The sequence below is a fragment of the Microtus pennsylvanicus genome, chromosome 3, assembly GCF_037038515.1.
Source record: "Microtus pennsylvanicus isolate mMicPen1 chromosome 3, mMicPen1.hap1, whole genome shotgun sequence".
Taxonomy (NCBI): domain Eukaryota; kingdom Metazoa; phylum Chordata; class Mammalia; order Rodentia; family Cricetidae; genus Microtus; species Microtus pennsylvanicus.
This window is the reverse complement of record NC_134581.1, coordinates 57,878,647-57,904,635: the sequence shown is the minus strand read 5'-3', so window position 1 is coordinate 57,904,635 and position 25,989 is coordinate 57,878,647. Positions and strand designations below refer to the sequence as shown.

Below are 25,989 nucleotides of genomic sequence, written 5' to 3'. Positions count from 1 at the left end.
ACAAGACATGCTGGGGGAGGGGAGACTCACTCCTGTCTGGATGAGGACAGTCCTCAGAAGATGCAGAAGCTGAGGGTCAGCCCTGGGTAGACTTGGGAGAGACTTCTATAATGTTCTGGGAAGTGGGTATCATTTATTACCCCTCAGTTCCCGTATGCTGTGAGCTGGAAGGAGGAAGCCCTCCGGAAAGCTTCTTCCTGGCATTAGATGCTGAGGCCTGTGCGCTGAGGGAGGAGTGGGCCTCATGCCTCAGAAGGCAGGTTGTCTAGGCTGAGGTTCAAGCGTGGTTCCAGAGTGGCCTCAGAGACTCACAAGGGCCACCCAGGCCTCACAGGCGCAGCCTCTGGGAAGTCATTCTTTGCACACTGACCTTTTCCTAGCGTCTAGAACCATCAGCATTTGTTCCCTGATTCAGTGTCTGTTTCCTACACAGCCTATCCTTGTGGCTTTCAGCTTTGTTCAAGCCTAACTTGGGGACACAATAGTCTATAAAAGCCCCAGGAGCTGACAGGAGGTATTACTTGTGCTAAGAAAGGTGGTGGTTCTCAGGAGGGACCAAGCACAGGCCGGACACATGCAGAGGCAACAGAGAAGCAACATGGAGTGCAGCCGGGGAGGCAGGCCTCTCCCTCCCCTGAGGTCAGCACGAGGAGGCATCTCCACGGCCACTCTGTTCTCCAAGAGGCTGGAATTGAGTCAGTCCCTCTGGCTTCAAGTTCCAAGACGGCAGTGTGTGACAGAAACAACTGGCTTCATTATGTCCCTTTCCTGGCATGAGTCACTGCCAATTTCATCTACCAGACAAGGGATAACCAGGCCTTTCTCCCTCCCACAGGTACTCTCTGTAGTTAGTGAGTCCCCATTAACTGATGGAAGAGAAAAGTCCATCTGCTTTTTTCACCAAAATTTAACAAACACCGGCAGACTGTCCCCAAGTGAGACTTTATGACCTGGGTTTTCTGTCATATTGTGGCCTTCGAGAGCAGGTACTGCAGTTTGCCCTCACCCTGTCATGTCAGTACACAGAGGTTACCCGAAACAATGAAAAATGTGCCCTGAAATCTCAAAGCCACAGGATTCTTCAGGCCAGGACACAATGCAAACCTGCAGCAGCCTCACAGGAATCAGGGCCATCCCCAGTCTCAGAGCAAGGACAGTACCATGGCCAAGAGACATTCCACTTCCCATCCTGACAGTTTGTAATGTCTGGGCCTGAATCCTCAATTATAAAATGAAAGGCTGATCTTTTCAGATCTCTATATTCAGGTGGCCAGCACAAATCTAAGCCTGATCTAACATATTAACTTAGAAATGTGTATATACAATTATTAAACAATTGAATATGTTAGAACTGAGAGAGGGAAAGAGGGGGTGGAGAAGAACAAGAAGAAATTGAGCCTAATGGCACAGACATGCTATTCCAGCTACTCTGGAGGTTGAGGCAGGAGGATCCCAAGTTCAAGGCCTGCCTGGACTACCTAGTAAGACCATCTCAAACAAAAAGTAAAAAGAAGCTGAAAATAAAGCTCAGGGTAACCTTCCCTACAAGCCTGAGACCCTGGGTACAATACCCAGTCCTGAAAAAGTAAACGAATTTAAAAAGCAAGTTTTAAAAACCTCTGGGTATAGACATTTTTGACTCGACTAAAGGGATGTATCTGTCTTTGGGGGATGGGGGGACTCGTGCATCTATAATCCCAGTCCTCAGGAGGCAGAGGCAGGATGCAGAGTTCTATGTTGTGTCGGGTACTGGGTTCGTGCAGATCAGTGGAAGACACAGGGTCACTCTAGGATGATTTTTACCCTTTGGGGCCACAGGGACTCAGGTTCTGGCAGACTGACTGTAGCTTTGCAAAAGGCTTTCTCATTGTTATATAGTTTATACCTCAGCAAGTCAATTTCCAAACACCAAAACCTCGTATGTGAAGCTCCACAGAGACAAATGCCAAAGCAATTCTCAGCCCCGAACCTCTTGGAGTTCTGCACCCAAGTTTTGCACATTTCAAACACAAGGTAGTGGACACAAAAGGCAGCAGTCACAAAAGGCAGATCAAAGTCCAGGTGCTTAACACTCCAGAATCAAACCAGCTGCAAGGCTCTGTGGAACTCTTGCTACAGTTCTAGGCTAGCCTGAGCTATGTAAGAAGGCCCTATCTCAATACAGAAGAGGAGCACCAGAGAGATGGCTCCGAGGTTAAGAGCACTAGCTGCTCTTGCAGAGGACTGGAGTTTGGGTTCCCAGTACCCACAGTAGGCAGCTCACAAGCACCTATAACTCCAGAGGATATGACACTCATTGGGAGTCCATGGACACGTGCACTAATGTACACAAGCCCACATACACACACACAATTAAAAATAAACATAAAAAAAGACAGGGCTGGGGATGTGGCTCTAACACTTACCTAACATGGAGGAAGACTTGGATTTGATCCACAGTGCCACTGTGGCGCCATATACCTGTCATCCCAGCACTTGAAAGGTCAAGGAAGTAGAAAAAGCTCCAGGCCACCCTTGCTACACTGAGTGTGCAACCAACTACATGAGACTCTGCACCAGTCATGGAGGGGTATCTTAGAATGACAGACCCAACTCTCTAAATGACTCCACTGACTCAGTGCTAGACAAAATGATCCTTTTTTTAAAGATGTATTTTCAGTGTATGCGCCTGTGTGTATGTATGTGTACCACGAGCATGCCTGGTGACCTAACAGGTCAGGCTTTAGATCACCTGAAAATGAAGGTACTAAGCCTCATGAGCCACCAGATGAACCACATTCAGATGCTCTGAGGAGCAGCAAATGCTCTAAACCTTCTCTCCAACCCCAACAAAAATAATCTTCTAAGGGGCCATTGATATGGTTCAGCAAGTCTGGCAACCTGACTTGGATCCCCGAAGCTCACATGGTAAAGAAACAACTCCTCTTGTAAGCTCCTGATCCACACACAGCCATGACACATGTGCCTAGGTGCACACACTACATAAGTGAATGTGGAAAAGTTCAATATTTTAACACATGACACTGAAGTTCATGTGGAAAAATAAGCATAGGGATAAAAGGGCTGCTCATCCCGCACACACAGAAGAAACAAAGAGATAGAAGCCTATCTAAAAACACCTGGCATTTATCTGCCAGGGATTTTGACTGTCTTACTGGATCACCCTAGGACAAGATGGATAATATTATTGTCCCAATTTACAAAACCTGAGGCTTATGTAAAGAAGTACCTCCTACACAGCCCCAGTAGTAAGAAGTCAGTCCTCAGAGCTGCCTGTGCTTCCAGCCCAGCACAGCAGAAGTGAGAAGAACCCGACAATTTACTTTATAATTCACATCGATGGGAAGTATTTCCTTGGTCAGCAGAATACCTGTATCAAATTAAATTTTGGGTAGATCACAAATTTCAGCCAGGGAGCTCTTGCAGAAAACCTGAGTTTGGGTCCCAGCACCCAGACAGGATGACCCACAACCACCTGCAACTCCAGTCCCAGGGGATTCAACCATCCTCTATAATCTCCTTGGACACCTATATGAATGTGGATCCTGTAATTCACACAGGCACACACATAATTTTAAAGTCAGCCTCTTTTAAAAATTTAAAAGAAAATGAGGAAGGAGGAGAGGTAAGCCATGAAAGCTTGTGTATTTCAAACAGAGAAAATACAAATTAAAAAGATGTTCTGGTCTTAGAATGAAGACAGCCTGACAGGCAGGATAAAAACCCCCAGAATCCAGTAAAACAAATTATGGTAAATTTAACAAAATAAAAATGTAAATTTGACCAGCAATATGGCTCAGTGGGTAAGGACACGTCTCTAAACCACGACCTGAGCTCAACCCTCACATGGCAGAAAAAAATTACCTGACTTCTTAAAGTCAGTTAAGACCTACACACCACACACACACACTCTTATCTTATACACATTCACACTCACACCACACACTCTCTCATACACATGCACTCACACACACATGTAAAATGTACTTTTAAAATGTAAAGTTCTAATATAACTTTTTTAAAAATTACTAAATGAGAAAGAAAATTCCTTAAGCTTTCACAAAACTTCTAATAACCAAACAGCCACAACCACAACACAAAGAAAACACCAACTGTGTTAAAGAAGCACACGTAAAATATCAACTAAATGAGGTAATATCTAGTGTCTGTCAATACAGGAACAGGAAAGACAGCAGGAAACTTAACAGTCTATCAGAACTGTAAACGCATTTAGACACGTACAGCAGACCCAACGGCAGCAATGAGTGTCAGGGACTGTAACTACGTGAGTGTTCACTATCTCATCACTTAGGAGATGAAACCTGACGGCCCACCAGTAAGTCTGGGTAAACAGAGTTTAAGACCATATACAGAAGTAAGTGCTATGAAGCTCTATTTCTTAAATGCACATATATGGAAATGAAAACATGCTTAATATATTAAATAAACATGAAGTCCACTGCATTTTCAAGTGAAAAGAAACATATACACCACAACAAACTTATGGGAAGCTACTCAAAAGATGTTTTGTAATGATTGGCTCTACAGAGTCCAAACGGGACATAGGAAGAGCTTTTTTTTTATACAGGATTTTCCCCCACACACATATAGTTTCAACAACCCTTTTCAAAGAAACTCAACAAAAGATCTCACATTGAACAATAAAGACACAAACTTCAAGATACTTTTTTTTTCAAACATTTACTGAACACAACACCATTTTTCCTTTTACACAGCAAAGTTGTTAGTTTCAAATTAGCTGAGCCATTAGGACTGTCAACTGCCATGAAATCAAAAGTGATTCTACATGTCAAACTCAAACAGAAGACATCATGCAATATATAAATCACTGATAGACCTCAGGTGCAGTCAGCAAGGTTACTATGCTTATTAAAGTCACATCAATGGCTTGACAAGAGTGCACGATAGAATGACATCACTGGCTGGCAATAAACCATGGTGAATTACTAGACTACAACTATGTAGCTCCTCTGCACCGAGGACGGCAGGTTGTGGAACATTACAAAGGACAGTCTTTCCAATAGGTTAAGGCCAGATTTTAGTCCCCAGCTATGTACCTCTGAAAAGACTGGTTAGGAAAGCTGGGGGAATGGGAAGGGGTCCCTTCATCTTTTCTCCTCTACCAATTACTGAGCAACAACAAAAAAAGCCATGCACACATTTTACAACACCTGATAAGAGATACAAAACCTGTTTCCTCGCCTTGCAGGCTTGCATCCTCGTGCCTTCATTTTTCTGATGAGGCCACTCATCCCATGATTCACCCCTAAAGGAAAGCTGACAGTAGTTTAGCAGTAGTCACCCCTTGAACACGTCAAAGATATACTCCCCATAACCATCAAGCCACTGTCCCTTCCCAATACACTAACACAAAGGTATACTCCACAGACCTAGGACTAGGAACCACGTTTACTTTACATTTGTAGAAACAATGTATCAGCATTGTCACTGGAGGGTTTGTTCCAGATCCCAGGGTTGGGAAAGGGGATGTTGTATGCCCTAACCCATCTCAAGGTTTGGGCACGTCTACTAGAAACATCTAAGGAAGCCTCTTTGTGTATGTACATAATGAGAGGCTGTCAGATGATATCCAGAATGGAGCCATGCACTTTCAAAGTGGAGTGGGCACAGCTTAGAATCTGGACTGAAATCAGTTCACAGAGCAGAAGGCAGCGCTGAAGGTCTTACTCCTCCCTATGAATGTTGCAGGAGTCTCGTCAGTGAGAAGGGTGCGCTCCTGGGCGCACAGACTCCTGGGTAGCTGATAAAGCACTTCAGATTTTTATAACTGTCATAAGGAAGCATAGATACTTTCATCCACCTACTCAGAGGTCAGCCACTGGCTGTTTCTCAACCAGTGTTGGGCAGACAACTCTTTCCTCTGGCTGCCCTACTCCAAGAATAAGGAAGCTCTTTTGTTAGATTAGCCAAAGCAGTCTTTGATTTTGAGAAGCTGCCTCAACTAAGAAAAATGCTGTTAACACAGAACTTGGAACTCTCTGGAACTTGAATTTTCAGAAATATTTGACTAATACAGTGTTGCCTTTAGGGAGGCACTGCTCCCACATTTATGTCGAACAATGCTGTCATGCTCAAGTTCTCACAATCACCATTTATCAACTATTAGTATAATGAGATCAAAGCCCTTCTCAGAAACTAACAAAACCAAAGCTTGGAAGATGGGCCGCTTTGGGGTTTGCAGGTTTCAAGTTTTCACAGTGGGGAACCTTCGGACAGTTGGGCTGTAAGCAATCAGGGTGGACTGCAAAAGCCATGGTGTCAGAGTCAGTTACCCCTTCTTCAGCAAGGAAGGGGATGGGCTTGTGGCCCAGACTGGGGTTAATCACTGATGAGCAAGTGTCCAGTTCCTAACTGCATGAAGTGGAAAGCAGCCTCCTGCACTCCTGGCTGATCCAATGTGACAATTTACATGACAGAGAAGTGTTCTGGGAAATCACTAACACTGCCAAGGAAGAGTTAGAATTCAAAGCATGATTCTACCAATAACAAACATGAAGTGACAGACATGGCTGTAGGAGACAGCCCAGTGAGCTAGCTATAAAACCACCACCTTCCACACCTATCTATTTTTCTTTAAAAACAAAAGTTTATGGAACATTTGGCTGAGCTTATTTTTAAAGAATTCTACCAAAAATAAGTAACGGAAAAACCAGGCATGAAGATCGCTTCTTCCAATAATGACTTTATACAGGTGTTCCCCAATGCAAATCTGGAGTGACATTACGGACAGAATGAGATCCTCAGCTAGAGTGCACCATGTGCAACTAGTTTAACAAACCTAGCCAGTTATCCACCAGCATGGTTCAGTTTGCTCTACCCTCATCAGAAGTCTTCCCCCCTTCAAAGCTATCCTTAAATTCTATCTCTGAATATGCACATATTATTATTATCCTCATATATAAATAACGTCTAGAACAGTGTTGGTCCTGGATAGTGAAGGGGAAAAATGTTTTTAAAACATGCAACGCTATCTGATATTTTAAGTTTGGGTGCTTAAAAACCATATACATTAAAAAATGGAACCAAATGAATACTAAGTGCCACAGCTATTCCTCGTTGTCCATAACAGGCCTTAGAGTCCGAAAAGGAAAGACCTGACCTGAGCCTGGACAGAGGCAGGACTGACTCACCTGTGCAGTGTGTCATCTCTTCCAGGCCACTGAGAGTTGCCAGGGCAAGGTGAGACAATACCCCCTTGAGTCTCGTCAGAAGGGTCAAGGTCAGAAGTTCCCAAATTAGGGTCATTCCAACACCTCCCTTTAAGCCATCAGAAATGTCTTCCTTGTAAACTCTCAAGTTAGGAAAACAGACATCTATTCATGAAAGAATTCACCATTAAAACACTCCTAACTGAAGCAAGCACACACATGAAACACAACTACAGCAACTGTGTCTCGCACCCTTGGACAGGAAGTTTTTCAAGTCTCTCCTACCCTCCCAGGTATTTCATTTTGTGGGGTATCTCTGTTAAGGCCCTAGGTGCTGATTTTGGCTTGATTGTTTTTTATACTGCATCACTGCAACCTTTCTCATACATTTTAAAAAGCAATATCCACAGGTAAAATGTTTGTGAAATCTTACAGGTTGTTTAAAGTTTATATCTGATGTCACATCATGACAACGCTTTTCACTAAAGGAAAACAAGAAGCTGTGGGTCTCCACTTATGGTACCATGCACTAGGGATAGCTCAGGCATTCATTTGGCACTAGAGAAAAATTACAGGAACAACTAGTTTACTTTCATTATCATTTCCAGCATCAGCAGAAGCAGGTGTTCCTTCAATGTGAATTTCTGTGATGCATAAGAAAAAAATCACAGAATACTCTTGAAATGTTGATAAAAGAAAGCAAAAAAAAAAAAACAAAGACTTCAGTACCACATTCTGTGGTAGAAAAGCCTGCAGCTCTGAGATATACCTTCCATGTGGCATTGAGAATCATTTTCCTCATCAAATACTTCATTTCCTATACCCTACTCCTGGTTTCCCTACATCTTACAATGGACGAAGTAAAAAAACATCAGAACCGTGTCCTCGCTCATCTTACACCTAACAGGGAGACAGAAATAAATGCCCTCTAGAAAGGCAGTTTCCAAATGTTAAAGACACAACACAAGAGGAAAGGGCTAAAAGGGACAAAATAGAACATCTAGCTATACTATGACAATGCTTCATAATACAGCATGCTCCTTACTTAGGTCTGTGAGCCAAAAGTCAAGGGCATGACTGCAATTTAGATCCATCACTAAAACAAAGACCAGAAGAACTCCAGCCTAAGGTGGGGTCTAGCCAAGTCCACAGGCTGAGCTAAGATCACCACTTAGAAGACACTACCCAGCAGAATGCAATCATTTCCATAAATTCAACTTTCCAACAATAACTGCACATAATTTCAGATTAAGAATCAGTAGCTAAGTGTTTCAAGTCCTCCTGGTGTAAAATGTGCTGTATCACTCTGCGCACATAGCGAGAGTGAGAATCATCCACGCAGGACACGAGCATCTCCCATTGCTCTCAGTGTTCTTTTTTAGTTCATTTTCTTCACGAAATCCTCAAAACTGCTGCACGGATGACATGCTGACATCAGCTTAACAGAAATACTTTTGTAGGCAGCTGTTAAAATATCACCAACTTTAAATCACAAATGCCCCCTATTACACAAAATATCTTACATTCATTCCTTCAAAAAAGAAAGAAAGAAAGAAATGTCCAAACACCTTCCAGTTACACCTGAACAGTGCTGCTCTGTTTAGTGTGCTGAAATCAATACATGAGACAAGAGCCAAAGGGAACCAAGGGCAGACGGGCTGAAAGGGTAGTGGAAAGAAAAGGACAATTTATGAACACATACTTCTATTGTCTGTGATTAAAGTCCTTTACTTTTTAGCACCACATTAAACGATTTTACACATCCAGTCACTTAATGAAATCCAACAAACTCTTCAAGAGTCCGGGGGATCTGGTCTTGGTAGTTAATGTCATTAGCCCGAACTGCTCGGGCAGCCAGGCACTTGAGGCTCATCTTCATCTGAGTTTTAAGTAGTATTTCAGACACCCCAGTGGTACTTTTGTCTAGTGGAGTCTTATTCTGCTTGTTTGTCATGTCGGTGTGAGCGCCGGCCTCCACAAGGCTGATGATGATGGAGTGCAAGGTCAGAAAGTCACTGATGGGCCTGTTGTACTGGACGATAATGTGGAGAGCACTATTCCCCTCATTGTCCACGGCATTCACCTCAGCACCACAGTCCAGCAAGAGCTTTGTGACCAGCGCATTGGGAAAGCTGCAGACGTCGTTGGTGTGGAAATCATCGACTGGCGTGTTTGAGTTGACAGCCAGGTGTAGCAGGGTGAAACCTTCCCGTGTTCTGGGGTTCAGGTGAATTAGGTTGTAGATCTGCTTGTTAATTCTGCACTGGTCTTCTTCACTGCACTGTGTCTTGGTGGAGATGCACACCAGGTAGAGAAAGGTATAGAGGTTACACTCATAATTGTCCATGGCACTGTGGACGTCAGCATCGGAGATATTTTTAACTCTGTTCATGCTCTGCTCTATTTCCAAAACACTGCATCTCAGAACACATTCTATATCTGGGGCCTTCACAGCTTCGTTGAGGTGTATCATTTGTGAGAAGACTTGAGCAAATCGAAGCAGATCCTTGTGCGTGTTCCTATTACCTTTCTGCCTGAGGTGTAGCGCGTGCAGCCACAACTTGATGCATTGCTCGAACTCCATATTATCAGCATAGACAGCCCCTCTGTAAATGATGGGGTGGGAAACATCAATGTTGTCAGCACCTAAAATCCGCTCCCGCACAATAAGACCCTCCATGTGAAGAGCATCTCTGTCTTGTCGAATGGACTCCAGTTCCTGGGGGTTCCTACACTCAGTTCTGTTCCCATAAGCATGGATGGGTGGGAGAACCTCTTTTTCAAGAATGTTGTTACCATCCTGAAACCTCTCCAACATGGCTAAATATAAATAGTGGTATGTCTTCATGATGTCATAGTTCTCACGGTCATTAGCAAAGGAGGCACCCAAAAGCTCCAAGGCTTCAATCCGACTTCTGCGGTCACAATCGGCATGAGAGAGCAACAGTTCAACAACATCAGCTTTACAGCTTTCGGCAGCGACCTTCAATGGTGTCATTCCATGGCCGTTCACCACTATTGCAGCTCGCCATTTTATCAGCTCTTTCACAATGTCAATGTGGCCAGCTTCGGCTGCAAAGTGCAATGCTGTGGCTCCACAGTGTGCTTTAGCATTGGGATCAGCGCGCTGTTCTAGAAGGTATCTGACCACATCAGTGTGCCCCTTATATGCTGCGATCATTAGGCAGGTGTTGTCATACTTGTTGGCAATGCTGATATTGGCATTATTTTCGACCAAATATTTCACAATGTCCAGCCTGCCATCAAAGCATGCTGCCCGCAGTGGGGTTGAGTTAGTGACTGTGGTATGGTTCACATTGGCTCCATGGCTGACTAGAAGTTTAACAACTTCAAAATGTCCGGCTCCTGCAGCACACCAAAGAGCAGTGGCACCATCAATGACATACCTACACACAGAAAGAACAGTCAGTCAGATACTGGGCTCACAGGCCCTGACATGCTTAACAAGGTGCATTCACAAACGTTAATAAAGTATCAGTTTGGGTAGAAATACAAGCAAGTAATTTCAGCAAAGCACTTTATACCAACATGAATTAATAAAATTATTGTTACTGTTATTACTAAAGTTCATCTTTTTTAAAAATCTAAAGAATACTCTCAACTGGCAAAAATACACTTCAGAAAACACAAGAGGGGCTGGTGTTGGACATGGTGGCACACACCTTTGAGCCCAGAAATTGGGAGGCAGCAGCAAGCAGACCTCTGTGAGTTTGAGACCAGCCTGGTTTAAGTGAGTTTTAGGATAGTCAAGGCTGTTACACAGAGAAACCATCTCAAAACAAAACAAAAAAAAAAAAAACAAACACAGAAAGAGAGAAAGGGGGGGGGGGCTGGGACAATGGCACAGTGGGAAAAGTATTTACTGTGCAAGCATGAGGGCCTGAGTTCAAATCTACAGAACAGGTTTAGTGCCAAGAGTGGCAAGTGTCTATTATCTTAATGTCACTACGGTGAGATAGGAGGTAGATAGAATCCCCAGAAGTTTATGATTAGCAGATGATTAGCCCTCAGACAACAGTTCTCAACCTATGAGTTACAACCCCTTGGAAAACCTCTATCTCCAAAAATATTTATACTACAATTTGTAAATAGTAGCAAAATATAAAAAACAATGAAAATAATTTTGTGACTAGGGATCACCACAACATAAGAAACTGTATTAAAAGGTTGCAGCATTAGGAAGGTTGAGAACCTCTGCCCTAAGATTACCTGACCTACAGCAACAAGAATGAACAATCACTGGTCCATACACTGCTATACACTGCGTCCTTTTGGGAAAGGTACTGGATGGCAGGATGTACACGGAGACTTACTAAGCAAATGTGCTCTGCATGTAATTATAAATGCTGTATAGAAAATGCTTTTTTTCTAGCATGCTATGAAAAGCTAAGATGTATGTGTGTATACTTTGTATATATTCCTGAAGCAAACCATTATGTGGCAGCAAGAGCAAGAAACACTAGCATTTGGAAACTACCCAGGTACCTCCCTGATTTGACATTGTGGATGCTGAGGCTTCGGTTACCAGCTACTCAGTGCCTCTGCTACAAGCAGGGTTTACAACCTCTACAAAGTTAGATTCTTCTGACAAGTCCAGCCTTTCCCACTTTTCCCCCAATCTCCTTTTCCTAATTTTAATTCTACTGATAATGGTTCCATGGACCCTAAAAAGATTTTTGCTGAAGATATTTAGAATTACTGTGCTAGAACTAGTAAGTATACCTGACAATATGAGTAGAAGTCTTATCAAGTATTTACTACAATTAACTATCACACCCAAAATCTATTAATGAGCTTCTCACTACACAACCTTACACTGTGGTGCAGGTCAAATTACAACCCCCACAAAATAAGAGGGTGCAACACCCATAACGACTCACCAAAAGCCAGCTGTTACCATGGCAGCTAGTACACCTCCCTGTCTCTTCCAAATTCCAGTTCTTATGAAGAAGACTAACTCTTGGCAGTAGCGGCTGCCCTGCACTTCTGCCTTCCACCAGGAAGACAGCATTCTTCTCTCCAGGATGAGGCCCTTGCCAGACAACCCAACCAACCTTCATCTTGACTATCCCAGCCTTCACGATATGGAAAATACATTTCCACTCTAAGACTCACCTAGTCTATAACAGAATTGTTACAGCAGCACAGAATGAACTACGACTTAGAAAAGCAGCTGGGTGTGGTGCTGTCCACCTTTAATCCCAGCACTTGGAAAGCAGATACAGGTGAATGTGAGTCTGAGGCCAGCTTCTACAAAGTACTTTCCAGAACAGCCAGGGCCAACAGAAAAACTGGTGGCGCACGCCTTTAATCCCAGCACTTGGGAGGCAGAGGCAGGCGGATCTCTGGGAGTTCGAAGTCAGCCTGGTCTACAAGAGCTAGTTCCGGGACAGGCACCAAAGCTACAGAGAAACCCTGTCTCGAAAAACCAAAAAAAAAAAAAAAAAGAAAAAAGAAAAAAAAAACACCCCAAAAACAAAGACTTAGAGAAAAACATAAAATAGCCCCAGTTAACATCACAGAAACAATACATCTATCCCCTTCTTTTTAAATTACACCTATTAGGGGGCTGGAGAGTTAGCTCAGTGGTTAAGAGCACTGCCTGCTGTTCCAAAGGTCCTGAGTTCAATTCCCAGCAACCACATGGTGGCTCACAACCATCTGTAGTAAGATCTGGTGCTCCTCCCTTCTGGCCTGAAGAACAATGTATATCTAATGAATAAATAAATCTTTAAAATAAATAAATAAATAAATTACACCTATTAGCCAGGAGCAATGGTGCATACCTTTGACCCCAGCAATCACGAGGGGAGGCAGAGCCAGGTGGATCTGATTTCAAGACCAGTCAGGGCTACTCAGTGCACGTGGTGTACGCCTGTACAGTGCACATCTGGAAGTGAGAGGACAATCTGAGGGAGTGGGTTCTCTCCTTCCGCCATGTGGGTCCCAGAGATGGAACCAAAAGATCATGTCTGGCCACAGTGATCTTTACTGGCTGAGCCATGGCAACTGGACCTGAACTTGTTTTTGATACAATGTTTTAATAACCAGTCTGAAAAGAGACCTCTTGAAATTGAAACAAGTGTTGATCTACAATGTTTCTTTGCAGTTGATACTTTTTACTATATTTGAAGACCTTATAGAGTATTTGATCCTATGTAAACATATTAGTTACATAGCAACAACATGGGCATCATATTGGTATCTACCACATAGAGTTATTGGTAAGTTACTGTGAAGATCAAGTATTTTGTATGAACAATTTGATGCATTTGTGCTATTTTCCTTGAAAGTCAGCTGTACCTCTTTAAGTCTACATAGCTTAGATAGAACTACAACCTGATAAAATTAAAATTTTTTAAATTTTAATTTATATTTATTGTAAGTCCATGTATTTGTGTGTTCATAAAGCACAGCATGCAGGTGGAAGTCAGAGGATAATTTGTGGGAATTGGTTTTCTCTCCTTCCATTATGCAGGTTCTGCAACTGAACTTGGCAGCGAGTACCTTTACCTAATGAACCATCTCACCAGCCATGAATCTTGAGTGTACATCTACGGACTCATTTTCTGATCCAGGTATAAAACATTATGGTCACCCAATATGTTCTCTTAGTGCCTCTTCCCAGTTCTATTCTATTAATGAAGCCATGCAGCACATTCCTTCATATTTGGCTTTTTTCACTAACTCATCTGTGAGATTCTTTCATAGAGTTGGGTGGATCAGCAATTTCTCTTTGAAAGTTATGAGTGCTCTATAGTTTATTGATTTTTGGTTTTTCTGAGACAGGGTTTCTCTGTAGCCCTGGCTATCCTAAAACTCCCTCTATAGACTAGGTTGGCCTTGAACTCAGAGATCAACCAACTAGCCTCTGCCTCCTGAGTGCTAGAATTAAAGGCCACAAACTACTTCCCAGTTCTATACAGTTTGTCTATCCATTGTCTTCTTAGTGGATATTTTGGTTGCTCCCAAGGGTTGATCTTTATAAATAAAGTTATCTTGGGCATTCTGCTTTGTTTTTGTTTGAGACAGAGTCTTATAGTATACAGTCCTGGATATGCAGGAACTCAGAGATCCGCCTGACTCTGCCTCCTGAGTACAGGAATTAAAGGCATGTGCCACCACTGCCCAGCAGTCTAACATCTTCAAAAAAAAATTTTTTTTGCATTTATTTGGGAGGGGAGGGGAAGCATGTGTCAGAGCTCTCTGGAATCAATTATCTCCTTCCATTGGGTAGTTATGGGACTGTCAGGATGGAGGCAAGTACTTTTATCCACTAAGCCATCTTGTCAACCCTAAGGTGGGAAGGGGGGCAGAAAGAGAGAGAGAGAGAGAGAGAAGTGGGGGGAGGAAGAGAAAAAGAATCTCTAAGTATTTGCTTTTTAACTTTTAAATATTTTGGTTTTATGTATATAGGTGTTTTGCCTAATGTATGTCTGTGCAGCACATGCATACAGTGCCTATGAGAACAAAAGAAAGCATTATCAGATCCATGGAACTGAAGCTACAGGTAGCCTCTATGCAGTGCTGGGAATTACACCCAGGTTCTCTGGAAGATCAGTAAATGCTCTACTACTAAGCCATCTTTCTAGGTCCTTATCGTTTAAAGTTTTGTGCACAGTGTGAGGCTAGAACAAAGGCTGACTTTCTCCCATACTGTTAACTGTCCCAGCAATGTTTATTTAGAAAGTGTGTCTCTTACCTGAATTTCACTGGCGCTTTTCTTTCCTCCCATGGTGTTGGGGACTTGAACCCAGGGTATCACATACCCTGGACAAGCATTCTACTACTGAACTACATTCCTAGTCCCACGGGAGCCTATTTCATTAGCTCCGAGTGAGTTTATTTCTGGAATGTTATCTTGATGCATTATTTCAACCTTGCATCAGTGACACAATTATGGTAGTTTATTTTTTCTTCAAAATTATCTTAGTTACATTTCCACATACTTTTAGGGTTAGCTGCCAGTTTCACACAGGTGTGCATGCACATACAGCCTGCTAGGAGTGTGACTGAGGTAACAGAAAATGTAGAATAGTCACACTCAGAGGCTACTGACACTTCCAACCATGAACTTGGGAGTTTTTCTGCTTGTTACCTTCTGCTTATCTTAGAGATACTTTGTAATTTTCAGTGTAGAAGTCTTGTACATTTTTATTTTGGTTTACTACTAGAGAGTGGTTTTTTATGATAGTATCGCAGTTGTGTCAACAAAAAAATTTAATTGAACTCTGTATATTAAGTGAAATTTAAATATATTAATTCTAATTAGAATAAGTTTTAATTAGACAATTGTTGGTAAAATGCCACAGTTGGTAATCATGAAGCTATTCTTATCTATCATTTCACTGACTTCTCAACTCCTTTTCTTCTTTTGGTGATTTTTCTACATTAGGCTAGCCTAGAAATTGCTATGTAGCTCAGGCTGACCTCCAACTGGCAATCCTCGTGGCTTAGCCTCTCAAATACTGGGATTACAAGTATGTGCCATTAATCTGGTCCTAATTAATTCCTTAGTTTACAAACAAATAAATAATGAAAATAAGAGTGATATTTTAAGCCAGATATGGTGACACATGCCTAAATGGGGAGTCGGAGGCAGGAAAAACCTAAGTTTGAGGTCAGTCTTTACTGTATAGTAAGCCAGTATTAACCTTCTTCCCTAAAAAATAAAAATAATTACTTTGCTTTATTTCATATTTGAGACAGGGTCTCACTATGTAGCTGCTGGCTGGCCTGGAATTTACTATGCTCCAGGACTCAGCCGGCCTATCTCTGCCTCCCAAGTGAGAGAAGGTAATATTTTAATTGCCAGAGTTAAAAATAACCTATATAAAGGACCTATTTTAACGTAACAGTTCTTGAGATTTAAATAGCTTATATTTGTATTCCTAGTATATAACAATTTCATCTTTTTAAAACCAATACATAGGGTCTAAGGATGCAGCTTAATTGTAGAGTTGGCAGAACATGTGCAAGGACCTAAGTTTAACCTCTAGCATAACTAACAGCTTCTTACTCCTCATACACATACACTAAAAAACAATAGCTGCCCAAGCCAGTGTAAGGACAAAGGAAGGGGAGAGGGGTGTGTGTTGTGTGTTCCCTATATCCAAGCACTATATAAGTACAAGAATAGGGGTAGAGGGGTGTGTGTGTTCCCTGTATCCAAGCACTATGTGAGTACAAGGATGAGGTAGAGGGGTGTGTGTGTTCCCTGTATCCAAGCACTATATGAGTACAGGTATCCAGAAGCCAGAAAAGGATGTCATTCTTAGACTCAAATCCAGGTTCTCTAGAAGAGCAGTATAAGCTCTTAACAGCTGAGCCATCTCTCCAGCTCCTTTTAAGTATTAGGGGGAGGAACTAAAACAAAAAACAACTAGAATAGTTTTCTGACCTCAAATTTCACCATAATCTATGGTAAAATGGTAAAAATTAAATTTTAGGTACATATGTACGTCACTTGATTTTTTGAAAATTATTAAATTTTATCTTTTGTTTTGAGACAAGCTCTCTTTATGTAGTTCTAGCTGTCCTAGAACTCTGCCTCTACGTCCTGAGTGCTCAGATTAAAAGCATGCAGCAGCACACCCAGCATTATTATTACATTTTAATTATTTAGTGTGTACATGCACACCATGACATGAATGTGGAGTTCAGAGGAAAACTGCAAGAATTGGTTCTCTCCTTCCAATTTGTGAGTTCCAAGGATTAAACTCACGTCCTCAGGCTTGGTTACAGGTAAGTATCCTTCCCCATTAAGCCATCTAGGTAGCCATTCACTTTTTATAACAAAAAGTACTTGGTCACTCTACTTGTTTTCCTGGGATAGTCTGGTAATTTCCATTTTTTCTTTATTCATATAGAAGTGACGGGAATTATAAGACAATTCCAATAACCTACTCTATTTTGTTTTGTTTTTTCAAGACTGGGTTTCTCTGTAGCTTTGGAGTCTGTCCTAGAACTAGCTCTTGTAGATCAGACTGGCCTCAAACTCAGAGATCCGCCTGCCTCTGCCTCCTGAGTGCTGGGATTAAAGAGGTGTACCACCACCACCCAACAACAATAACCTACTCTTTTGTTTGTTGTTTTGTATGTGCATCAGTGTATGGTGTATATGTATGTATATTTTTACTGAGACAACTATAATTCAGATATTTTCTTATAAAAAAAAGTATATATACATGTGTGCATGTATGCACATGTATGTATAATCTACACAACCCTAAAACAAAAATACCAACTTTTTAAACAGAAGATGAAGATATATTAAAGTTAATAAGCCATTTACTAAATTTCCATGAGAGAAGCACTGTGTAGAACAATGATCTTGGAGCTGGTGAGATGGCTCAGCCAGTAAAAGCACTTGACACACAATCCTTTCAACTGAGTTCAAACCCTGGACTCCACATTTAAATCAATTACTAATTACTGGCCAGGTAGTGGTGGCTCATGCCTTTAATCTCAGCACTCAGAAGACAAAGGCAAGCAGATCTCTGAGTTTGAGACCAGACTGGTCTACAGAGAGAGTTCCAAGACAGCTGGGGCTACACAGTGAAACTCTGTCTCAAAAAAACAAAAACAAAACAATTATTAACTATTAAGTAATTATTAATAATTTAAAAAGCTAGATCCAGTGGCTCACATCTGTAATCCTAGCCCCAGCACTGCTAAAGCAAAATGGGAGGTGGGAACAAGAGTCTGCATACACAACTCAACAGAGATGAGAGACCCTACCTCAAAAACAAAATGAATAGAACACAAAATAAACCTGTTTCAAGACTGCTCTTTCTAATCTTGATCCAAATTTTTAATGCAAATTCTCTACTATAATTTATCGTTTAATAGACAATAATCTGATCAACAACCCAATCTCTTCAAGAACAAAGGCATCCAAGAGGCATGGAGTTTTTACAGTTGTGAGGTAGTTTCTACCACTGATTTCCTGGTTCAGCTTGAAGTGGAACTACCTGGTTCAGGCACTGGGAATGAAATAAAAGCTCATTAGATGTGCATGACCAGCATCTTAACTAAAATCCTAGAAATCAGTCTCAAGACCAGTGGAGCTCCCTGCCAGTTTTTTCGAAGCAAAGTTAGTCAAGGATATGGTCCTCCTGCCTTTCCTTTTGCTAGACATTTATTAAGTATTCATCCTAGCACTGGTAAAATAAGAACACTCAACAGAAGACTTCAGCATTCTTCCACCCTGTGTTCTCCCAACCCGTGTCTCAGCAAACCTGCTCAACAAGTGGTTCCCAAACCCTGGCACAAAGTAGTCAGCCCTCAGAACCCAAGTCAGCACAATTATCCACAGCTCAGCTTTCCTTTGTTCTGGTCCCTTTCTGTAGAACTTTTGGTAGCTTCCCCACCACCAACTACAAGTTCCCTTTCATTTCAAGGAGCTCCTTTCTACTCACCTCTGTCAACTCTGGGGTTCACATGCTGAGCCATTAGCAGAGTCATCTCAAGTATTATTCCAAAAAGGGTGAACAAGGAATCAAATTATTGACATGATGCTTAATGTAGGTGGTGATCCCTTCCCTCTAGAGCGGTGGTTCTCAACCTTCCTAATGCTGCGACCCTTTAGTTCCTTATGTTGTGGTGATGTGACCTCCAACCATAAAGGTATTCTTGTTGCTATTCATAACTGTAATTTTGCTACTGTTATGAATCATAATGTAAATAGCTGATATGTATCCCCTTGAAAGGGGTTGTGAAAGGTTGAGAACCACTGCTCTAGCACCTATACTATGAATCCACTCTGGTTTCCTAAGAGGTAATAAAAGCTTTTAGGTGGAATACAATGTGATGGTTTGTCAACTGCATCTGGAACTACCCAGGCACATCTGTGAGAGAGGGATTACTGAGCCCCTGGGCATGCCTAAATGGAATTATACTGATTTAGATAGGTTGAGGTAAAACAGTCCACACTGAAAGCAGGCAGCTCCATTCCAAGCTCGGTCCTGGAATGTTTAAGAAGGATAAAGGTAAAAGGTGAGCCGAGCGCCAGCATTCATTCTCTCTGCTTCCTGAATGTGGATGCCATGTGACAGATGTCTCAAGTTCCTGCTGCCTTGACATCTCTAAGATGGACCCTTCAACTGTGAGCTGAAATAAAATCTTTCTTCCTGGAGTTGCTTGTCAGAATATTTTATCATACCAATACAAAAAGAAACTAAGACACACACACACACACAGAGACTTTAAAAACAACAAAAGTAAGCAAACAAACAAAAAACCCTAAAGTGGGTGTGGCAGCACATACCTGTAATCCTAGCAACAGGGAGGACTTGAGTTTTAGGTCAACTTAGGCTACATAACAAGTCCCTGTCTCAAAAATAATTGTAACAACACAAATAATTTTAATGTCTGTATCTCTCTTAGACAAATACACACCAAACACAGCATACTGAACCTGTCATTACATGGACACTGCTATGCAAGACAAAACTAAAATATGAGACATGCTAGAGCAAAATTCCAAGCAAACACCTGAAACTTTAAAGACTATATTTAGTAAACAATAGGATAAATGAACAACTTTGCCTAAAACTTGTGAAGATGGTATATAAATACGTACAAATTAGAAACATTAAACCTACTTTAGTATCCAAGAAGAGCCTACTGGCTCCCACCTGGTCATGGATATCAAGTACCAACATAACCTAAAGGAAGAGATTAACTTTTCAAAATCCAGCCCCAGGGTGGGGACATAGCAAAATGGTAGAGCACTTGCCTAACACTGGTAGCGACTCTAGGTTCTTTGCCCACTGCCACAATAATTGTCTTTAAAAACCCAAAACTACACTGAGCACAGTGGTGTATCCTTTTGATTCCAGTAGTTAGGAAACAGAGGAAGGCAGATCTCTGTTAGTTCAGGCCAGCTTGATCTATACAGAAAGTTGCAGGCCAGCTAAATGAGATTCTGTCTCAAAACAAAATAAAAGGCTAGAAACTAGAGATATGGCTCAGTAAGAGCACATACTACTTTTGTAGAAGCCCAGAGTTCAGGTCTCAGGAACCACCTTGGGCAGCTCACAACCCATCTGCCAGGCAACTCGGGCTCCAGGGATCTGACGCCATCTTTGACTTTCTGAGCACTTTCACTCATCTGTGCATGTACACCATACAGATATAAAATAAATCTCTAAAAAAAGCTAGCCTTTAATACAGGAGTGAGCTTCATACTGTTACCAGCACTACGGCTAATAGGCTCTAAAAATGGCTAAATATTTATTTTTATTTTTATTTTTTTTTTGGTTTTTCAAGACAGGGTTTCTCTGTAGCTTTGGAACCTGTCCTGCGGGGGCTGGAGAGATAGCTCAGAGGTTAAGAGCATTGCCTGCTCTTCCAAAGGTCCTGAGTTCAATTGCCGGCAACCACACGGTGGCTCACAACCACCTGTAATGAGGTCTGGTGCCCTCTTCTGGCCTGCAGACATACACACAGACAGAATATTGTATACATAACAAATAAATAGATATTTAAAAAAAGAAAAAAAAGGAACCTGTCCTGGAACTCACTCCTGTAGACCAGGCTAGCCTTCAACTCACAGAGATCTGCCTGTCTCTTCCTCCTGAGTACTGGGATTAAAGTCCTGTGCTACCAACCACCGTCCAGCATAAATCACCATCTTTTCTTGGGTCTCAAATGTCAAAATCTCTGATAAACTACAAAATCATCTCAGAAACTTGACTGAGTCAGCTGAGATGTGGTCATGAACTTCAATTCTTCTCTTCTCAATTGGTATACCTGTCAAAAGTAAAAACCTTCCATTTCTTCACAGACTATGACTCAAGCTTGTACCTACCACAAGGATTTAAAGAATAAAATACCAAGCTATTTTAATAGCCATAACAATCTATGGGGTAAATAGTCACAGAATCCAGAAGCCTCATCGGCAAAACTGCAAATGGTGGCAACACTTCAGACTGCAGTTTCACTAGTCTCCCTTAGCTTTTGATATGAGCAACATCAAAACCTGATCTCTGCATCCTCCCAGTACCCCACACTATTGATCTCTGCATCCTCCCAGTACCCCACACTATTATCTCTGCATCCTCCCAGTACCCCACACTCTATTGATCTCTGCATCCTCCCAGTACCCCACACTCTATTGATCTCTGCATCCTCCCAGTACCCCACACTCTATTGATCTCTCCATACTCCCAGTACCCCACACTCTATTGATCTCTGCATACTCCCAGTACCCCACTCTATTGATCTCTGCATCCTCCCAGTACCCCACACTCTATTGATCTCTCCATACTCCCAGTATCCCACTCCCAAGTGATCTCTTGCTTTTTCCCAGTATCCTCCCAGTACTCCACTCAAGTGATCAATCTCTCTATTCTCCCAGTACCGTACTCTCTCAATTGATCTCTGCCATCTTCCCAGTATCCCATCCATACTCTTTCTAAATTGTCCTAGCTTGGATCTCTTCTTGCAATAAGCACTGAAACATTGAAGGATACCAGACTGTCTTCTCTTCATGACCCACTGTTCTTTAGAGTCCAGCTCAAATACTACCTTCTCTGTAAAGCCTTTATTCTCCGCCACCACAAAACTGAGAACATCCTCCTCCTGTTCTCCCTCAGCAGCCTCAAAAACTCCTATAAGCCTAAATGCCACAGCAACTGCAATTACCCATGTCTGACCCCACACACATGAACTGTCACCCTCTACAGTGGGAACATTCTCATTTGTCTCTCAATACAGATCCCTAAGCAAAAGCTTGGCATATGGTAGGTGTCTGACAACTGTCTGCTTTAGAGCTCCTTAATCTCACTAGCTTGTGCAGAATGGTAAACAAGAGCTCAAAACTGCATTTTCAATCATTTCTGGAATTAAAGGGAAGGGATACTTGCTTGTTTTTAGTTTCAGGGTTTTCTGTTTTATTGTGTTTTGTTTTGGAAATAGGGTCTATGCAGCTCTGGCTGAACCGGAATTAACTTTATATACCAAGCTGTCCTCAAATTTACGACTTTCCTGTGTTAGAATTACAGGCGCACATCACCACACCTGGCATCAGGTTCTTTTAATTATCGCCTCAAAACAGCTTCCTCTGTGATGATCCAAGAAGACGGCATTAAGCAGAGTATTTCTAAATTCTTAAGATAACTAATTTTTCCCTGACTGTTCTCTCTTATCCACCCAGATCTCAGCAAGGTCCCTAACAGCAGCTGCTATGGCAGGGATTCATTCCTAACTTAATAGACCAGTTGTTTCTATAGTGGGGCCATCCTGCTTCACTCCTCTAGATGTAGGTAAGGCTGTGAGACACTGGAAATCTCTAGGACAGAGGCCAAAGGGGAAAAACAAACATGAATCAGGTTGCCATCTTTGCTCAACACCACCTTCCTACTACCTACAGTAGGACCAAAGATAAGCCAGGACCCAGGGGCTGGCATTTCATTGGACTACAACAGTTCAAATCATCTCCCTCTCATTTAAAACAGAACCAAAAGTTTTTACTGTTTAAGGGGGGAAAAAAGCAACAAAAATTTAACATTACCCTCATCATCTTAAAAACAAAACAAACCAAAAACGTTTTAAAGCCCAAGCCAGCCTGGGGTATATAACAAGACCTGGTTTTTAAAACCAGAAATAGCAAAGATAGATTAGATAGATAGATAGATAGATGGATGGATGGATAGATAGATAGATAGATAGATAGATAGATAGATAGATGGATGGATGGTAGGTAGGTGGGTGGATGATAGGTAGGTAGATAGATGATAGATAGATAGATAGATGGATGAATGTTATTTGGTCATGCAGCTTTTACTAACCAAAACTTAACTGCACATTTTTATGCTTAGAGTCCATCTATTTCAAAAGAAGAAAATACTAAAATATTAATAGTTTATTTACTTGCAGTTCACCAAAAAAACAATGTAATTGTCAAAGCAAATTCTGCACGCAGCTGTAATGTGCCAATCATTCCACAATCCTCGGACAAAAAAAATAACGTCAAACATGACGATTCTGTTATCTTGCCCCCCAAAATATGCAATTAACCTCAAAGGAAAAATTTACCTAGAATAGTAATTTTTGAACGATAGTGAAACCATCCCACCTTATAACATGTAATTTAGCAATGGCGTAACTTCTACACCAGGTCCAGAGCCACCTGTGCAGCCAAAAATACCGGCCAGCAATGTGGGAGAGTCAGAATCGTGTCTAGAGATGCCCGGCTGCATGACGAAATCAAGTGTCTGCATCTATTGCTCGTTCTAGGGGCTTATTTTGATAGAAAGCCCTAGAGATCTGCTTGAGCCTCGATCCGACCACACCGAGGGAAAAATGGAGAGGTTAAATGGAGAACCAGGAGGTCTTCAGTTTTAATTGCTGATCTCGTTAATTTTCTACCTCGGTTACAACAACAGTGCTGACAGAAAGGTATAAAAACCTAGATAGGCAGCCACCACTCCCCCCCCCCCGCCGTGTTCGCTGACTAATGGAGAAGACTATAGATCTAAAGATCCAGGGTGTGGCTACCACCTACGGGGGTAATAGGGTGGGAGCGGAACAGAAAAGACAGCAAAACGTAGCGTTGGGAGATGAGGCGGGCATCAACGGGGGCTGGAAGAGGATATAAAAAGGAAAAAGAGAGTCCACACATGAAGACGGGGGGTGGGGCGGGGACCTGGAGTTGGGCTGTACCTACCCGTCGAAGCGGACGGTGCCAGTCTGCTGGGTCTGCACACGGTAGTGTTCTAAGAGCAAGCGCACCACCTTGGCATGCCCATTGCGGGCTGCGATGATGAGGGGCGTGGAGCGCTGTCCTCCCTGCTGGCTGACATAGCCCAGCAGGTAGCGGATGTCGCTTTCCGACCGGTTAAGAAGCAAGGCAGCCAGAGTGAGCACCTTGCCCTCGCTGGCCGCCTTGTACACATAGCCAGCCAGGCCCTCCATGGCCGCCGCCAACTCCAACACCCGTTTGGTCGCCACCGCTGCTGCTGTCTTGCGCCCCCGTAGGCCGCGTCCGCCAGCACTTCAGACCCGGGCCCTCACAGCCCATTCAACAGGGCGCCGCCGCCGCCGCGCCCAGGCAGCAGCGCGACCCAGAGAGGGCGGAGACACAGAGGTGGCCGAGCGCCGCTGGGGGCACAACTGTGACCCGGCCCGGGCGGGGAGGAGGACGTTCAGGGCCGCCTCCGAGGCCCCAGGCACCGGCCCTGGGCCGACGGGATCTCCATGGCGGCCGCCGCCCCGGGCCTCAGGCCGCCTCCTTCCTGCGGGCTGCGACAGGCGCGCGCCCGAGCTACGGGTCGCCGCTGGGGTCTCGAGAGGCCCGCGCGCGCCCCGGACGACGAGCGATGTACGCGCCTGCCTCGCGCCGGGCTGGAGGGCCCGGAACGGCCTCCGCTTCGCCCCTCGCCGCAGGAAAACCGCGGGCACTCGCCCACCGGCAATCGGAAGTGTCGAGTGACTAGGAGAGCTGCCGCGAGCCGCGCGTGGGTGTTCTCCAAACGCTCCGGCAGCACCAGCACCGGAACTTAGAGCGAGAGGAAGGCAGCCTCCGCAGACAGAGCCGAAGGGAGGGAGGGAAGAAGGGAGTGGGAGGGACGCTTAAGTAGGTATCGCTTCCTAAACCGCCCGGCGGGAAAACGAAGCTCTCCTAAAGAAAGGTTCCGCGGTGCGCAGTTAACCGAGCCTTAATACTGGGATTGAAAGTCCCTAGTGTCCTTGACGCAAGGAGCCACCTTCTCGCCCCCACAGGACCCTGGGATCTTTAGTCAAGACTGGCGGCGGAGAGGAGGCTACCGAACCTACGGGCTAGCTAGCCCACCCAGTTTTATGACTGACGGTGTGGGATACTTTCTGCCTTGGATGGGGGGAGGGCAGGGAAGGAGTAAGAGCTCCCAAAAGATCCACTTTTGAAAAAGGTCTCTACGTCTCCGAGCCTCCGAAATTTGGGAGGGCGTGAGAGCCGCTGCACTGAGAAGGAAGTGAAAGGCTGGTCAGACCTCCCAAGAAAAAGGGGATTAAGTGTGTAAGATTAAAGAGCTAAGGGGCAGCGGTCATAGCATGATTGAAATAGTCTCTGGTCCTGAGCCTGCAGAACCTCGTTGTCTCACATACGTCACAGAATTGTTAGGATTTGAAAACAGAATTTATCCAAGGAATGCTCATCCACGTACCAGGCATTGGTTAGCATCAGGGATTTCTTGGTATTGGCCTTTTCTTTCTCTCCTGGGGTTCGTGTGGAGGAAGCAGTTGGAGTCGTATCATTAGCATTTGCTATAAAACAAGGATGTGGGTTTGGACTAGGAGACTTGGTTTGGGTGGTCAGAAAAGACCTCCATGACAGGTGATCGGAACAAAGGCGGGGCAAAGGGAATAGCTGGTACAAAGATCCTGACCATCTGCTGAGCTCTGAACGGAAAGCAGTGTGCTGCAGACTGTAGGAAGTTCTAAAGAATTAAGTCAGCAGGAGGCAAGTCATGTGGGCTCAGTGACCTATGCAACGGCTCAGTTTACTCTGGGATGGCATCTGGAGAGTTCTAAATAGGAAAGTGACAAGATAGTGCTTCTTTCTTTTTTTTTTTTAAAAAAAGATCACATTGCCTGCTCCCTGATGGGTGGAGAACATACCCCAGGAAGCAAGAACAGAAGCGCAAAGGCCAGTTAGGAGACGCTGGGATTACGATGAGTGGAGGATCAGGCCTCTTCTCAAATTTTCTTCTATTCTGCTGCACAACTTTACCGATTTTCAGATTCCCACACTATTAAACAAAAATGGCCTTGGAAATAAGGACTGAAGATGCGC

At 43.3% G+C, this 25,989-nt stretch overlaps 1 protein-coding gene across 1 annotated transcript; it reads right to left on the bottom strand.

Moving 5' to 3' along the window:
* Positions 1–4,682: 4,682 nt before the first annotated feature.
* Positions 4,683–24,437, bottom strand: Fem1b (fem-1 homolog B). The gene is made up of 2 exons (XM_075965576.1): positions 23,884–24,437; positions 4,683–10,597 (listed from the first exon to the last, which is right to left on the bottom strand). Exons 1-2 carry the CDS (start codon positions 24,129–24,131, stop codon positions 8,962–8,964), a joined length of 1,884 nt encoding a protein of 627 aa, XP_075821691.1. The 5' UTR covers positions 24,132–24,437; the 3' UTR covers positions 4,683–8,961.
* Positions 24,438–25,989: the final 1,552 nt, after the last annotated feature.

Bases quoted from the DNA above. Each gene is read 5' to 3' on its own strand.
- Fem1b (XM_075965576.1), bottom strand. From the start codon at position 24,131: ATGGAGGGCCTGGCTGGCTATGTGTACAAGGCGGCCAGCGAGGGCAAG. The intron at 10,598-23,883 runs GTAGGTACAGCC...TTCTGTGTGTAG, and splicing joins GGCACCGTCCGCTTCGACGG to GTATGTCATTGATGGTGCCA.